Genomic DNA, 17,107 nt, shown 5'->3' on the forward strand with positions numbered 1-17,107 from the left:
GTGGCTAAATAGTGATGCAATTAAAAATGATAGCAATTTTAGAAAAATGATTCTTAATATGTCTCAAATTTTATATCCTGATTGGTGGAAAAACACTAAACATATTATTGTTGAACAACTGAAGGATAAATACCTTAGTGGTGAACAATGTTATATGGGTGAAAATATTTGGATTGAGGAAATTGTAAATGCAAGTGACAGTGCTAATGATGTGTGTGTTAATGTAATGACCGTAGATAATAAAGGTGACAGTAATATAGGTACTTGTAAGTCAGAAAGTCATTGTTTCAGTGAAATTCAAAATGATTTATTGTATGAATACGTTCAGCCTGAAAAAGGTGGTGACATAGGTAGTCCGTTCATTAGAGCAAAAGTTGGTACCTGGGAAGGCAAGTGCCTTATAGACACAGGGAGTCAGGTGTCAGGAATATCTGAAATTCTAAGCAAAAAGCTGAAGTGCGAGAAAGATTACATTGAAATGCCAGTCAATGGGGTGAAAATAAGAGGGGCTACAGGAAAACATAGTAAAACTGTGAAAAGACAAACTTTGTTATCTTTTACAATTGAGGGAGTCACATTTACACATGTGATGCCTAATTATACCAGGCCTCGGTGAGGACTGTATTCTCGGGATGTCATGGATTCGGAGTGTAGATGCAAGATTTGACTGGGGAGGACAAAAACTTATCATAACAACACCAAATGGGGGGTGTATCTCCACCAAGTTTGTCAGATCAAATACAGTTTTGTGTAATGATAAATTTAACACTATAAATCTTGTAAAGGAGAATAGATATGTTGACAAACACATAACGGAGCTAGATTTAAGTGAAGTAGAGTTCAACACTCTGGTAAACACTAAGATTTCAGAAGCTAGCAGTCTAAATGATGAGCAAAAACAGGAACTAGAGTCTTTGTTATGGGAATACAGTGATGTCTTTAGCAATATTCCAGGGAAAGTTAGGGGTTACGAATGTACTTTGCTAGTAAGACCACATGACCCATTTTTCATAAAACCATATGGTGTGCCCATAGCAAAACGTACAGCAGTTGAGAAAGAATTACATAAGATGGAAGTGTGTGGCATTATTGAAAGGAGTATCAGTGCTTATAATAACCCACTGGTAGTTGTGTCAAAGAGGGATGGGGGAGTGAGAATAGTTCTTGACTCCAGGCCTTTAAACAAGATCTTATACAGGGAAACAGACCACCCTGAAAACATTGATGAGCTGTTGCACAAGTTCAAGGACATAAAATTAATTTCAAGTCTAGACTTAACCTCGGGCTTTCACCAAGTACCCCTGGCACCCAAATCTAGGAAATACACTGCTTTTCTTTACAATGGCCGTTGCTATCAGTATTGTGTAGTCCCGTTTGGCTTGAACTCATCGGTAGCAGAATTCATTAGAGCTTTAGACCATGTGCTTGGGCAGGAACTTGTATCCAAATTAGTGATTTATGTAGATGACATTTTAGTAACTGGACAAGATTGGAATGAGCATGTTGGGCTTTTAAGACAGGCATGTGAGAAACTTAGAAGAGGGGGAATGACACTAAAACTAGAAAAGTGCAAATTTGCAGTACCTGAGTTAAAATTTTTGGGACATGTCATAACAGAAAAAGGAATTTTGGCTGATCCAGACAAAATTAAAGCTATTGCAGAGTTTCCTATACCCCGTAACAGAAAACAACTGAAATCATTTTATGGGCTATGTGGCTTCTATAGAAAATTTGTAAGTAAACCAGATTTCAATTTACCTTTCTGTTTACATACTGACAGCAGTGATTATGGGCTAGGTGCTGAATTATTTCAAGTAAAAGAAGTCAATGGGGAGACAGTTCATGCTACAATTGCATTTGCAAGCAGAATGTTACTGAAGCATGAAAAGAACTATACAGTAACAGAAAAAGAGCTATTAGCCATACAGTGGTCATTTTCAAAATTCAGGACCTATTTACTTGGACATAAGGTAATAGTGTACTCTGATCATAAAGCCTTAAGCTATACACAGGAATGCAAGCTCTATCATGATAGGCTTACAAGATGGGCATTGTATTTACAACAATTCAACTTTGAAATTAAGTATATTAAAGGCACTGACAACATAGTTGCGGATGCTATATCAAGGCTACCAGTAGGAGGGGAAACAGAAATTTTTGATCAGAATGAAGAAAAACAGTTTAAAATGAGGTATATTAAAGGGGTCACAGATGAAAAAGTTGTTAGATCATTGTGTGATAAAATCAGGAGGAACCAGAACCGTGATGCAAATTGGAAATTAGTAAAGAGCTGTTTAGGGAAAAAGAACTATGAAAAATTAGATAAGTACTATAAGGTGTTTAAAGGTAATCTGTTTAGGAGAACTGACGAAGACTCGGATGATTGGAAACTATGCTGGCCTGAGGAGGAAGCTGAGAGGTTAATTAGGTATACTCATTAGAGCTATGGTCATTGTGGCATACAGAAGTGTATGCAGAAATTACAAGAAAACATATGCTTCTACAATATGGCCAAGAAAGTCAGAAAAGAATTGTCAACTTGTGATAAGTGCCAACGAGTCAAAGTAAGTAACAGAAAATGTCAAGGTGAAATGCATAACATTATTCCTGCACAACCTCTAGACTTAGTCGCTGTTGATTTCTATGGGCCACTTCCAACGAGTAGGAGTGGCCACTGCTACATTTTTGTCATGGTGGATGTATTTTCAAAACTAATCAAGTTGTATCCTGTCAGAAAAGCCACAGGTAAAGAGATAGTTACAAAGGTTGAAAAACACTATTTCTTAAATGTTGGGAAACCAAAAGCAATCTTGTCAGATAACGGTTCTCAGTTTTTGTCAAAAGTTTGGAAAGCCTTTGTTGATAAATCGGCAATCAAACATGTTCAAATATCTGTATATAATCCATCGTCAAACCCAGCTGAGAGGTATATGCGCGAGATTGGTCGTTTATGTCGTACATATTGCAGTCATAAACATCCTACATGGTACGACCATGTACGAGACTTTGAAGATGTTATGAACAGCTTGCAGCACACTTCCACAGGATTTTCACCTTATGAAATTATGTTTCATCTAAAACCAGACAACATTATCACTGAACTCGTAGAATTTCCACCATGCATAATGATGACTATGCATGAACGTGAAGCCATAGTCAAAGAAACAATGATAAAACAGGGAAATTAGAAAAAGACGACATGATGGTAAGATCAAAGCATCCAAGTTTAAAGTAGGAGATTATGTTTTAGTAAAATCACATGAGAAATCAAAAATTCTAACTTCTGAAATAAAGAAATTCTTTGATATATACATGGGTCCATTCGAGATTGTAGAGCATCCACACCCAAATGCATACCGGTTGGTGTATCCTAAATCCAGGAAAGTTCTCGGGCTGAAGAATATTGTTTCGTTGAAATTGTATAAACAAAAGGGATGAGACTAGTCTGAGAAAGTTAAAAGGTGACTCAAACAAAAGTTTTTCACTAGAAATTTTGTATATAAAAAATTGTCTGATTTTGATACAGTTTTGTGCCCTTGAAAATGTTTATTATTTGTTTAATATGTATTCACTGTATGAAGTGTTTGCAATGAATTTTCTGTGTAATATGCTAGCCATGTTAGTTTTTGATATTTCTGTATGTTTATGCAATTTGATTGATGTTTAATAATTTGTGTAATTTTAGTTTGTGTAACTCTCACACCACACTTGTTGAGACGTCATTTAAAATGCAAGCCACTAATCAACACTAAATCTGTCTTGCAACAATTAAGTTTTTTTAAATTTTTTACTCTTAAAGGCAGAGTCCTAATTACTACACACTTAAGTGCTTGAAATGTCCAACTCTACAAGGCGACAATCATTTTCAGTAAACCACATGAATTACTGTATATTTCTCTCTCAACCACTGCAAATGCAAAGGCAGTAATATTTTTTAATTTTGATAAATACATACCATTCCAAAACTTTCATCCATGATTCTACCTTTGCACTTTTACTGTGAATATGAACCCTCGTAACAAACAATTGAATTTTTTTTATCCTTGGAGTAATGTCTCTGTGATAAGATATTTTACACCCAATATGTTAATGCATTTGTATTACATGTTCATAGAATTTATTAGTATTTAAAGAATCTTTTTTTTTTTTGACCAGTTCATATCTGTGTAGTATTAGACAGATACTGTCAACTTCTCCCACTAGATAAACATTACCAGAAGGTTAACTATGTATCCTAACCATGTACTTACATATAAACATTATGTAACCAAAAGGTGATCTCTGTATGTGATTTTTAGATAACATGGCATTATAGTCAACAAAGCAATACAAACAGTTAAGCTTTGGAAACAGACGCACTGCAGGACAAGCAGGAATCAGACCTTTTAACGGACATCACCTATGTGCAGATGGACAATGTGGGACAGACTGTGATTAGTGTGAAAAGTGGGCAACAAAAGAAAATAAAACAAGCCTGCAGTTAAAAGTTACAGTCTTTCAATGGTTTCATGTGAAGTGCTACAACATTATGGACTCTTCTAAGTGAAAATTGTGAATCTTCTTTCATATTTCATTTACTCTAAGGTTAAAAAAATTGTATGTTTTCCTTTACTGAGTATAACAATTTCAGTGTTAGCATAATTCAAAGGAAACAGTCATATTAAAAATTTTAATTTATTTAAAAACATATTCTTGGCAGTTCCATTTTTCTGGTGTCAGAATTTTGTTCGCATTTTCATACTTACAAAATTCTTGGGGGGCTATTGTAATGGAACTGACAAATAGACGTCATTTTATTTTATTATACACTAAAGTCGTGTTAAAAAAAGCTTTTGCTTAAGATAATACTAAGTTAGGTGTTGCGATCACTAATCGATATTGGAATTGTATGTTCTTTGTAGCTTATGACCGTGATCTTTGGCCTACAACGGGTTTTCGACACTAGAGTGTTGGCCGCAGTTGAGTGTAGTTGTGTATATAGTTTTGGCAATAAATGTGTTTTGATACAAAGAAACCGTGGAATACTGCGTCATTTTTCGATAGCCCAGTAATAATTAAAAAACCCGCACCTTTTCTTGGACCCAAAGCAGCAAAGGAATCATCGCCTAGACAACAAGAAGCCACATGGACAACGCAGACTCAGCAGCATCAACAAAGGAGACATCATGGCCAGCTCTACTAGAGTACTATACAGCCATTAGCCACACCGTAACGGTGTCCTTATGGAGATAACTTTTCCTGCACAGTAGAGCGGGTTCGTGACAATCAGTCATGGTAATGTTTGTTCTTCCAGATAGTATACACTTTCTATGACCACAGCCTAACTTTCTCAACTTACACTTTGAAATGACAGATTACGACTTCTTTACAATAATCAAATCAACCATGCCATGCAATTAAATTTTCAACACCAAACTTCAGGGTGATTTCACAAGCCATGTCTTTCAGTGTATTTCTGCTGATAGGAATGCTGATTTTTCCCATTCCATGAAACCATTTTATAAGAATATTTGCCACATTATTGAATGTAGACATATGAATGTTATTCCTCTTAAATCCACAGGAATCACTGGCTTTGGCATTTAAGAACACTTTCTTATTTTTGTGCGTGCCACACACCTCAATGGTGCTAAATCTTATTTCTTTGACTTGTTGGAAAGTTTTATGTTACAATTATCGTAGAAATCGCAGATGATTGTCAGCTTTCACTAAACTGTAACATCTATACACTGGCAGGCCATAACTTGACAAAAAGGAAGACTGATAACACTTCAATAAACAAACAATTACACTTTTCAGCTTCGTAGACTTTATGACTGACATCAGATCATGAGACCCAAGTCATTGTGCAGGGTGGAAATATATTTCAAATTCATTCAATATCTGCCAGATTGCTAGAAGAGAAGTTAAGTTATTAACTATGATCTAGCTACGTGTCGCTTAACTGAATCTCTTAGCATTTATTGTCTCACACGACAAAAAATACGATCTGTGTGAAAGTGAAAGAAATCTGAAACTCACCAACTTGTTAGGTGCTGTGTAAAAACTGATTTTAATTTGAACTGGATTTTAATTTGCATAATGTTTCATGTTTATTCCTTAAAAGCAGACTATTACTTAAGGCGTGATTTGTTAAAAGTGAGGAGGAAAAACATTGGTCTTATAGGAGTTTCACCAGAAATGACAGAAATATTCATTAAAAGTGGGATTTCCTTAAAAGCAAGCCTGTTACTTCAGGGTATTACTGTACTCCTGTTCAGTCTCTTGGCACCAAACCTCCATTAAAGATGTTGACACATTCTAATTTCCTCAGACTCCTCCCTGATTAAATCCCAATAGTTTGTATAAGGCTCCAGTATCTGTTTCTACTCATACTGCCTCTTGTGCTTATTCTAGCCCATGTTTCATACTATTAAATACAATTTTATGCAGGTGACATGGTAAAAGCGCTTACCTTGTGCTCCAGCATAGCCTTGGTGTCTGTCATCTCGATTGGCTACTTCCTTAGCAACTATGGATCTGACTTTGTCTCGCTGTAGTCTCAGGCAGTCATCATTGATGTTCTGGCTGCCATTACACTGCTGATCTGACCTATATACAAATAATATGTTTAGAGTTTTCCTTCGTGTTTGGCAAATGTCTCTCAACTTTCATGAGCCTAATATTTTCATCGTCAGTACTCTCTCTCTCTCTCTCTCTCTCTCTCTCTCTCTCTCTCTCTCTCTCTCTCTCTCTCTCTCACACACACACACACACCACGATTTAATATCCCTTTCATTTTCTTCACAATATAAAATTCTGGCGAGTGTGTGTGTGTGTGTGTGTGTGTGTGTGTGTGTGTGTGTGTGTGTGTGTGTGTGTGTGTGTCAGTCACCTCACACAAAAAGTAATGATTGTCACCTTGTACTCTTTTCTACGTGAGCCAACCATTCATTTGGCGTGGATATCCAAGGTGTAGTTGCACAGCCATAAACTTGTCCTACGTATGTAGGATTTAAGAAAATCCATTTAACACTTTTAGATAAATAAACTACTCACCAAGTGATGGCAGAAGGGTTATAATTATAACACCCTTTTATGTGCGTGTTCTGCTGCCTCTTGGTGAGGAGACTTTTTTATCTATTCAAGTACCTTATATTGTCAAGAATTGATTGTTTTCACTGTCAACACTTACTACAGTAGGATTTAAGCCATCCGGCAGCATAATTATTTGCATATTTCAGCAGGGAACATCCTGCTTTGGTGTCACATTGGGAAGCGCTCTGGTTGAATAGATAAAATGAAACTTACAAGTAATTGAAAAGTTTTATATCTAAAAAATTATGAAACATGTAAAAACAGGCTGTATACAAATTTGGGGAGCACAGCTAAGACAAAATTACCAAGTTAGAAAAAATTTTCACTACTCTAATAGAGGAGATTAGAGCTGCTAATAAACTACTCAAATAATCTTTATGAGTGACCTATTATACTTAAGCTCGAGAGTACATTTTCCAAAATTACTTAAAAATCATCACTTCCAGGCAGTTTGTCATTAATTGCTCCTACAATTATGAAGAAAATATTTGTAACTTTTTGTGACCTGTCTTTCAGAAGATCTGAAGGTCTCAGAAGTTTGTTTTGTTTTGTTTTGTTTTGTTTTAGGGTGCAAAAAAAACAAGCGGTGTCATACGCACCCAAGTCAGAACTATAGAACACAAACACAAAGAGTTAAATGACTATACGTCAGTCCCAATTGACAGAAGAGAAGATAGTTAAAAACAGGAACGTGGAAAAAGGGCTAAAAAAGACACCATACAGAAACAGAGGTCCAAAACTAAAAATTAAATGGCCTCCGCCATATTGCTTCGGCAGATGAAAAGTAAAACACGGTCGACACCCCTCGCGTCATTTGCTAAAACAACTGATAAATCAGATGGCAAACCCAAGCTGAAACGTGAAAGGTTAAAAAAAGGGCAGTCCATCAGAAAGTGGCAGACAGTTAAAATTTGGGTGCAATATGTACAAAGTGGTGGGGTAGTGTCCCTTAGCAAATGACTATGGCTAAAAAGGCAGCCGAGTTAAAATAATCTCCTCCCGGCTGAGACGAGGATGGTTGGTTAGTTGGTTTAAAGGCAGGAGAAGGGACCAAACTACGAGGTCATCGGCCCCTTTTTCCTAATAAAACAACGCCACAAGTGTGAGAATAAAACGGACGAAACATATAACACAAAACGGAAAGAGAGGAAAAGCCACAAGAACAAAGGGAAGGCAACGAACACTAAAAGGAACAAAAGAGGACAAGAAAACAAAAGAGACGCTAGAAACAGAAGAGAGTAAAACATGAAAGCAGATTACAATGGCTGGCCAACCACGAGAATAAAAAGGGAAAACCAGCCAGCCTGCAACACATTAAAACCTCCACCCTAAAAGCACTAGGATGGAGGACACAGAGGGACAGAGGACGAGCGCTAAAACCTAAATTGAAGTACAAAACCCAATCTCATCGATAAAACAAAACTAAAGCCGCTGTGGAGACATTGTCACCTGACACCGAAGGCAAGGTGCTGAGAAAGTTAAAAGTCTGCCGCAGAGTGGCTAAAAGTGGGCACTCTAACAAGAAGTGGATGACTGTCATTTGGGAGCCACAGTGATACTGAGGTGGGTCCTCGCAACGGAGTAGGTAACCATGTGTTAGCCACGTATGGCCAATGCAGAGCTGCCAGGGGACAACTGATTCCCTGCGAGAGGCCTGCATGGAAGACTTCCACACATTCAAAGTCTCCTTAATGACATGCAGTTTGTTGTGCGTGCTGTTATGCCATTCTGTCTCCCAAAGCTGGAAAATCCTGCCGTGTAAGACACAACACAGCTCAGCTTCGGAGATGCCTATCTCCAGAAGCGGTTTCCGCATCGCTTGTTTGGCCAACCTCTTGGCAAGTTTGTTGCCAGGAATTCCGACGTGTCCTGGGGTCCACACAAACACCACGTAATGGCAGGACTGTTCCAGGGCATAGATGGACTCCTGAATGGATGCTACCAGAGGGTGGCAAGGGTAGCACTGGTCGACAGCTTATAGGCTGCTCAATGAGTCAGTACACAGGTGAAATGACTCGCCAGGGCATGAGCGGAGGTATTCAAGAGCACAAGATATGGTCGCCAGCTCTGCAGTGAAAACACTGCAGCCAATTGGCAAGGAGTGCTGCTCAATATGTCCTCCACGAACATATGCGAAGCCCACGTGACCATCAGCCACTGAGCCATCAGTGTAAACCGCTTCACAGCCCCGGAACACATCAAGAATCAAGAGGAAGTGACAGCAGAGAGGGGTGGGGTTAACGGGATCCTTAGGGCCATGCAAAAGGTCCAGGCAAAGCTGTGGCCGAGGCATACACCATGGAGGCACCCGTGAACAGACCGCAAGTAGAGGTGGTAAAGGGAAGGACTCCAGTTTGGAGAGAAGGAACCTCACGCGAACCACAAGCGTTAGCCCCAATCTGGGCCGCCGATGCTTGAAATGGACTGTCGTGGACGGGAAAAGGAGACGGTAATTCGGATGCTCAGGGGACCTAGCAATGTGTGCTGCGTAACTGGCGAGCAGTTGCGCACGTCTGATCTGCAGTGGAGGGACACCAGCCTCCACCAGCACGCTGGTCACCGGACTCGTCCTAAAAGATCCTGTCGCCCATTGAACCCCACAGTGGTGCAGAGGGTGAAGTAAACGCAATGCTGAAGGTGCTTCCGAACCATAAACCACACTCCCATAGTCAATTTGGGATTGGATAAGGGCTCTGTAGAGCTACAGCAGCATACAGGGATCTGCACCCCAATTGGTGTTGCTCATGCAACGGAGGGCATTGACTTGCTACCAGCACTTCTGCTTACACTGATGAAGATGAGGGAGCCAAGTCAATCGAGCATTGAAAACCAGTCCTAGGAATTGGTATGTCTCCACTACAGTGAGTGGATCTACATTAAGGTAAAGTGCGGGTTCCAGATGAACGGTACGATGCTGACAGAACCGCATGACACATGACTTTGCGGCTGAAAACTGGAAGCCGTGGTCTAGAGCCTATGATTGCGCCTTGTGGATGTCTACCCGAAGGCGCTGCTCAGCAACAACAGTACTGGAGCAGCAGTACAAAATGCAGAAGTCGTCTGCATACAGAGAAGCTGAAAAGGAAAGCCTGACAGCTGCTGCTAGACCATTAATGACCACTAAAAATAGACACTCAATACAGAGCCCTGTGGGAATATATTCTCCTGGATATGGATGGAACTATGGGAGTCACCAGCTTGGACATGGAAAGTACATAGTGACAGGAAGCTTTGAAAATCGGGATTTGTCTCCGGAGACCCCACTCATACAATGTGGCAAGGATATGATGTCTCCAAGTCATATCGTATGCTTTACGTAAGTCAAAGAAGACGGCAATCAGGTGTTTCCATCTGGAAAAGGCTCTGTGTGGATGGCAGACTCTATGGGCACAAGATTATCAGTGGTAGAGTGACCCTAGCGGATGCCAGCAAGCCACGTGACTCCAGAACCCAACCCAACTGCCGACATACTATACATTAAAGCAGCTCACAAAGAATGTTGGTGAGGCTGATGGGCCAATAGCTATCCACATCAAGCAGGTTTTTACCGGGTTTGAGCACTGGAATGATGGTGTTCTCCTACCATTGCGATGGAAAGACGGCATCACACTGGAGCCGGTTGAAGATGACGAGAAGACTTCACTTGTAGACAGATGAGAGATGTGTAATCATCTGGTTGTGGATGCGATCAGGCTCAGGAGCTGTGTCGGGGCAATATGCAAGGGCACTAAGGAGCTCCCACTCTGTAAATGGAGCATTATAGGATTCACTGCAGCATGTAGTGAATGAGAGGGCGTTCCCTTCCAGCTACCATTTGAGTGTGTGAAAGGCTGGGAGTAATTCTCTGACACAGAGGCTCGGGCAAAGCGCTCAGCCGGCAAAGTGCTCGGCAATCGCGTTTGAGTCAGTATGTAACTTGCCATTTATAGCAACACTGGGGACAGCTGTTGGGGCCTGGTACCCGAAAAGACGTTTGATCTTTGCCCCGGCTTGGGAAGGTGACATGTGGCATCCAATGGTGGAGACTTATCTCTCCCAAAACTCCTTCTGTTGTTTGATAAGGTAGCGAACACTGGCACGGAGCTGTTTAAAGACTATGAGGTGCTCCAGGGAAGGGTGCTGCTTATGCCACTATGGAGCTCGCCGACACTCATTAATTGCTTCAGTGACGTCCAAGCGACCACCAAGGCACTGCCTTACGCCTTGGGTAGCCTAAAGAATGAGGGATTGCGTTTTCTGCTGCAGAAACAATTGTGCTAGTCACCTGCTCAACCATCACATCGATGTTACTCTGTGGGGGAGATTCAGCGGTGACAGCAGAACTGAAAGTTCCCCATTCCTCCTCGTTCAAAGCCCATCTGGGCAGGCGTCCATGTGCCTGATGCTGAGGCAGTGACAGGAAGATGGGAAAGTGGTCACTACCACACAGGTCGTCATGTGCTCTCCAGTGGATAGATGGGAGAAGTCCTGGGACACAAATTGATAAATCAATGGCCGAGTAACTACCATGAGCCACACTGAAATGTGTGGCTACCCCAGTATTTGAGAGGCAGAGGTTGAATTGTGACAGTAAAGTTTCGACATCTCTGCCTCGGCCAGTAAGCATTATACCACCCCACAAGGGGGTTATGGGCATAAAAATCTCCCCAGAAGTAGGAAATGTTTAGGGAGTTAATCAATCAGTGCAGCTAATACATTCAGATGTACTGCACCATCTGGAGGAAGATATACATTGCAGACAGTTATTTCCTGCATCATCCTTATTCTGACCGCCACAGCTTCAAGAGGGGTTTGAAGGGGCACACATTCACTACAGGCCGAGTTTAGGACATAAACGCAAACTCCACCTGACACTCTTATTATAGTCACTACAGTTCCTGTAATATCCCTTATAGCTCCAGAGGGCATGGGTCCACATTGCTGGGAACCAGGTTTGCTGGAGGGCAATGCAGATAGCCGGTGTAAAGCTTAACAGTTGCCGTAGCTCAGCCACGCGGTGGAAAAAAACCGCCGCAATTCAACTGGAGGATGACATCGTAAGACTGGGAAGGCATGGAACACTCAATGAAGCAGTTTACACCTCAGAGTCACCTTCTGCCACTGATTTATTGCCTCAGCAGTCTATATCCATTGTGTCTGAGGGTCTGGCGAGATGTAGGTCCTCAACAGACACCAAAATCTCCACCTCATCCTCAGCCGCAGAGCCTGTAGGTAGCGGAGGTGTGGGGGCCACTGCAATTTCCTTGGTCTTTGGGGTATTCTTTCTGGATATCTGTCACTGCTCCTTGGGTTTCTCTGGCTGGGAGAACTTCACTGGCTCAGTCTCCAGGACTGAGGATGAGCATGAAGCCCTACGACCAGCTGCTTTTGGGCTCTTCAGCCACTGGCGGGTGTAGTCTTTCGCACTAGAAGAAATCTGAGAAGGGAGTGACCCAAGGGACCCCTTACTAGTGAGAGAAGCCAAAGACGACTTACGCTTCTCCAGCTTGGAAGTGGGGACGGACGTCCCCCATGGTTGGGGGGTGTTGCTCCCAAAGTAGGTGGTGCAGGAGCAACAGGGAGGGAAATCCCCCCATCATCAAGGGTGCAGGTGTTGTCTTGCGGCTCTGAGAGGTGACCTGGGGTTGGCGGAGCTGATGGTGTCAGAACTGTTGTGGCAGCGGCGTAAGAAGTCAAACGCACAGGATGCAGGCATTCAAATTTTCTCTTAGCCTCAGTGTAGGTCAGTCAGTCCAGGGTCTTGTACTCCATGATTTTCTTTTCTTTCTGGAGACTCCTGCAGTCAGACGAGCAAGGCAAATAGGGCTCTCCGGAGTTGACACAGATGGGACGCGGTGCACATGGAGTATTGGGATGTGATGGGCGTCCGAAATCTCAGCATGTGACGCTATGGCCGAACTTCCAGCACTTAAAGCACCGCATCAGGGGAGGGATATAGGGCTTTACATCACACGGTAGACCATCACCTTGACCTTCTCGAGCAATGTATCACCCTCAAAGGCCAGGATGAAGGCACCGGTGGCAACCTGATTATCCTTCTGACCCCAGTGGACATGCCGGACAAAATGTACACCTCGCCTCTCTAAATTGACTCGCAGCTCATCGTCGGACTGCAAAAGAAGGTATCTGTGAAATATGATACCTTGGACCATATTTAAGCTCTTGTGGGGCGTGATGGTTACAGAAACATCCCCCAGCTTGTCACAGGTGAGTAAATCCCGTGACTGGGCAGAGGATGCTGTTTTGATCATGACTGACCCAGATCTCATTTTGGACAAGCCCTCCACCTCCCCAAACTTGTCCTCTAAATGCTCAACAAAAAACAGAGGCTTCATCATCATGAAAGATTCCCCATCAGCTCTCCAACATATAAGGTACTGGGGCTAATAAGACCCGCTGCCATTCTCAGCTTGACGTCCCTCCCTTGGTGTGGCCACGGAGGGGTACGATTTGGGGCCATACTTCTGTGCATTGAATTGAGCTCATGATCGCTTAGAGACTGCTGACGTTTCACCACCAGCAAGAGATGGACTATGCTTCATCACATGTCATCCGCCCTGATGCCACCCACTCCGACCAGGGGCTGACCCCACGGGCGCCACCCAGCCGCAGCAAAGTCCACCTGGCAGGATGGCCACTGCCGGGAGTCCCGATGCCCCAGGGGGATGAGCATCTACCCCTTGGCATACGTGGGGAGTTCATGGCGGAGGCATCAGCAGAGCGATCCCTGTGTGGTCGGGGGCAACAACCAACAGGGTACATGGCAGCCCCACCACAACGGACTGGCTATCATGGTGCATATCAGGTGCAAAGAAGTCCATGGTCATTGTCGACGCAGAAATCTACACTGCATAGTGCATGGTGGAAAACGCAAGCAGAAAGGTGTCCTCGCCCAAGAGAGGGAGAATGCGCAGGACTGCAATGTGACGACGAAAAAGTGGGCTAAAGATCTCAATGCACGATGGACATGATGCACCTTGTAAGGCGCCCTTCCCCACTTGGCTCGCTCTTCGAGAAAATTTTGAAGAATGGAGGTCAAACCCTACAGGGGACCATCACATAAAGGCCAAAATGTGTGAAACTCCTTTTAGTCACCTCATACGACAGGCAGGAATACCTCAGGCCTATTCCAACTCCCAGACCCACAGGGGGTGAGACGAGGTCATCCAAGATGCTCGGAGAGGCTTAAGCCGAAGCTTATTCCCATGAAGGGAGGGCCATTGTTGATGCCAAAGGGACACCACCTCCTGCAGACAACAATGAAGAGATCATTGGAGGGAATATAGGGACTCGCAAGCTGAGGTACAAGGACTGCAGCCTTGGTAGCAGCCTCATTTCCTGAAAGACCGACATGACCAAGAAACTACAGAAATATGACACTGGCTCCAGCAAGAGTGAGCAAGTGACAGTTTTCCTGTACCCACTGTCCTAGGGGAAGGGCAGTGTACAGCCCACATAGACTTTGAAGAGCACTGAATGAGTAAGCAGAGGACACAACTGAAAAGGCTGTGGAGCTGGATGTACACCAGGGCCTGATAGTGGGCGAAGAGCTCGGCTGTAAATACAGAGGAGTGTGCTGGAAGCTGATATCAAAAGACACGGGTGCCAATGAAGAAGGCACACCCGAACCCACAGTCAGTCTGAAAGCCATCAGTTTATACAAAAGTGCTGTCATGAAGTTCCATGTGAAGGTTGTGAAACTGAAGGCAATACACCAAGGCTGGAGTAGTGTCCTTAGGAAGCAAATGAAGGCCAAGGTTTACATTGGCCGCTTCACGAAGCCAAGATGGTGAAGGGTTCACACCCACCGGGAAAGTTGCAGCTAGTGTGAAATTAAGCCACTGTAAGAACTGCTGAAAGTGGACTCCAGGAGGGAACAGAGAAGAGGGACAAGACCCACTCTCACCATCAAAGGAATCAAAGAAGGAGGCATAGGAGGGGGGGGCCACGCATGGCAGACAAATGGCATGCATACCTGCTGAGGAGAAAGTTCAGCATACAGACTCTCAACCGGTCTAGTGTAAAAGGCACCCATGGCCAAATGGATGCCACGATGGTGGGTAGTGTTGAGACTGTGTAAGAGGGATGGGCTTGCAGATGCATAAACAAAGCACCCATAGTCTAGTTTCGAACGGACAAGGGACCAGTTCAAACGGAGGAGGGTGGTTCGATCGGCACCCCAGGAAGTACCATTGAGGACACACACGACATTGAGGGACTGCGTACAGCGGGCTGCCAGGAAAGATACATGTGAGGACCAAGAGTGTTTCCTATCGAGCATGAGTCCCAGGAATTTCATAGTTTCAACAAATGAAAGGGCAACAGGCCCAAGATGGAGAGATGGTTGGAGAAATCATTTGCGCTGCCAGAAATTCAGAGTCGGTTTTGTCAGTGGAAAAGCAAAAGAGACTGTCGATGCTTCAGAAGTAAAGATGATCAAGACAGCACTGACGCCGCTACTCAGTGAGACATGTCTGGAGAACTGCAATAGATGGCAAAATCGTCAACAACAAGGGAGCCGGTGATGCCCAGCAGGAGACAGACCATTATAGGGTTAACCCTAGAAACACCAAGGTGTTTTAGGTAACACGGAGCACCAATCAAGGGCAAATTTTGCCCATGTTAAAATAAGTTTTAAATCTTGTAATTTGTTGTAATATGTATTTATTTTATGCACTTCTGTTTCCACTGAGATATTAGTTTAACAGGAAATAGTGACAACATAATTGAAAGCTTACTTTTTGAACTCTCATATGGTGAATATAACAACCAAGATTGGTCAAATCTTGGTCAATGAAAGTTTGTGTAAACAAGATAAGAAGGTTTGTAATTGAATACAAGAGCTGTCTAAATTACACCAATTGAAAAAGTACGATAGCTTATAATATCTCTCTCATTGTATGACTCCAATCCTGCAAGAGGTGAATCACCTCCTCGTAAAACAGCAATTGTAAGCCAAGAATTTCCAGAAACAACCTCTGTGGTCGTACAAGAAAAATTGATCTTGCATCCCACAAAAGTAATTGGTCCTCCGAGCAGTTACTCTTGTTGTACTTGCTTAGGTTTCATATCAATAACAGCTCTGTCATTGAGAGTAAGTTTCAAAAACAGAAATGAAAACACTTGCTTAAATACATGTCACTGTACATTGAAAACCCTCGGAAAACACTTTTCACTCTGAGAGAATATTTTCACTTACAGATGACATTTACCTCCTGCAAACAAAATGGTTGATTCTGAATCAGACTTACACAGATGGCGCCCACAGCTTCCACATGTTAATTTGGTTTTTGGGATGTTGTCTTTTGCTCTCTGGTTACTTGCATTCTTCAAGCATAAGTAGCACCTTGCTTTCCTAGTTGGTTCTTCATTTGCAGCAATTTTGTTTACCTCTAGTTTCTTTCCTAGGATCTCTCCTATCATGCAAATAATAGGCAACTGGAGTCCTTTCAAATCCATGGCTCACTCTTCTACGTACTATTTCAAAAGTTCATGGCCTAATTCTTGGAGATACAGTTTTCTGGCATTTGGTTTCCCTTCATTCCATTTAGGCGCATTCATCTTGAACAGTGTGTATGAGTTAACTGCAGCTATATCAAGTAGGCTGTAGAACATTGACAGTGGCCATCTTCTCGTACCCCTTTTTGTAGAGTATGTCCTAACATTTGATCTACAGCATCCACTCCTCCCATAGTGGAATTATAGCACAGGTTTATGAGTGTTTTCTTTTTTGGTGTATCAACTTCTACTCCTGCATTACGATGTTGTGTAGACAACATCAACAGGTTTTTCTTTAGTTTTTCCTTTGTGATGTAAGAGACAATTTTTACTGGCGGCTTCTTAGAAGATGTGTCTGTGAATGCGAATTTGGAGGAATACAGCTCTCTGACTGTCATTGTCTTAAGTTCCTGTGGTACATGTTTTCTGTTTGATTTGAGTGTCCCAACCAATGTAACTTTGTAGTCTTGATAGAGAATGTCCGCCAACTCCACAGAAGTGTAGAAGCGGTCAGTTGTGACATTGTAGCCTG

General features: G+C 42.6%; 1 protein-coding gene across 2 annotated transcripts in view; it reads right to left on the reverse strand.

Annotated features, from left to right (window-relative positions):
* The window catches only part of LOC126251943 (mucin-5AC-like), a 58,433-nt gene that overhangs the window by 27,174 nt on the left and 14,152 nt on the right, over nucleotides 1-17,107 (reverse strand). For both annotated transcript variants that reach the window (XM_049952702.1, XM_049952703.1), the window contains exon 3: nucleotides 6,455-6,591. In XM_049952702.1, coding sequence (XP_049808659.1) covers nucleotides 6,455-6,591 — 137 coding nt within the window. The remainder of the gene's footprint in view (nucleotides 1-6,454; nucleotides 6,592-17,107) is intronic.

Source organism: Schistocerca nitens, chromosome 4 (genome assembly GCF_023898315.1).
Source record: "Schistocerca nitens isolate TAMUIC-IGC-003100 chromosome 4, iqSchNite1.1, whole genome shotgun sequence".
Classification (NCBI taxonomy): domain Eukaryota; kingdom Metazoa; phylum Arthropoda; class Insecta; order Orthoptera; family Acrididae; genus Schistocerca; species Schistocerca nitens.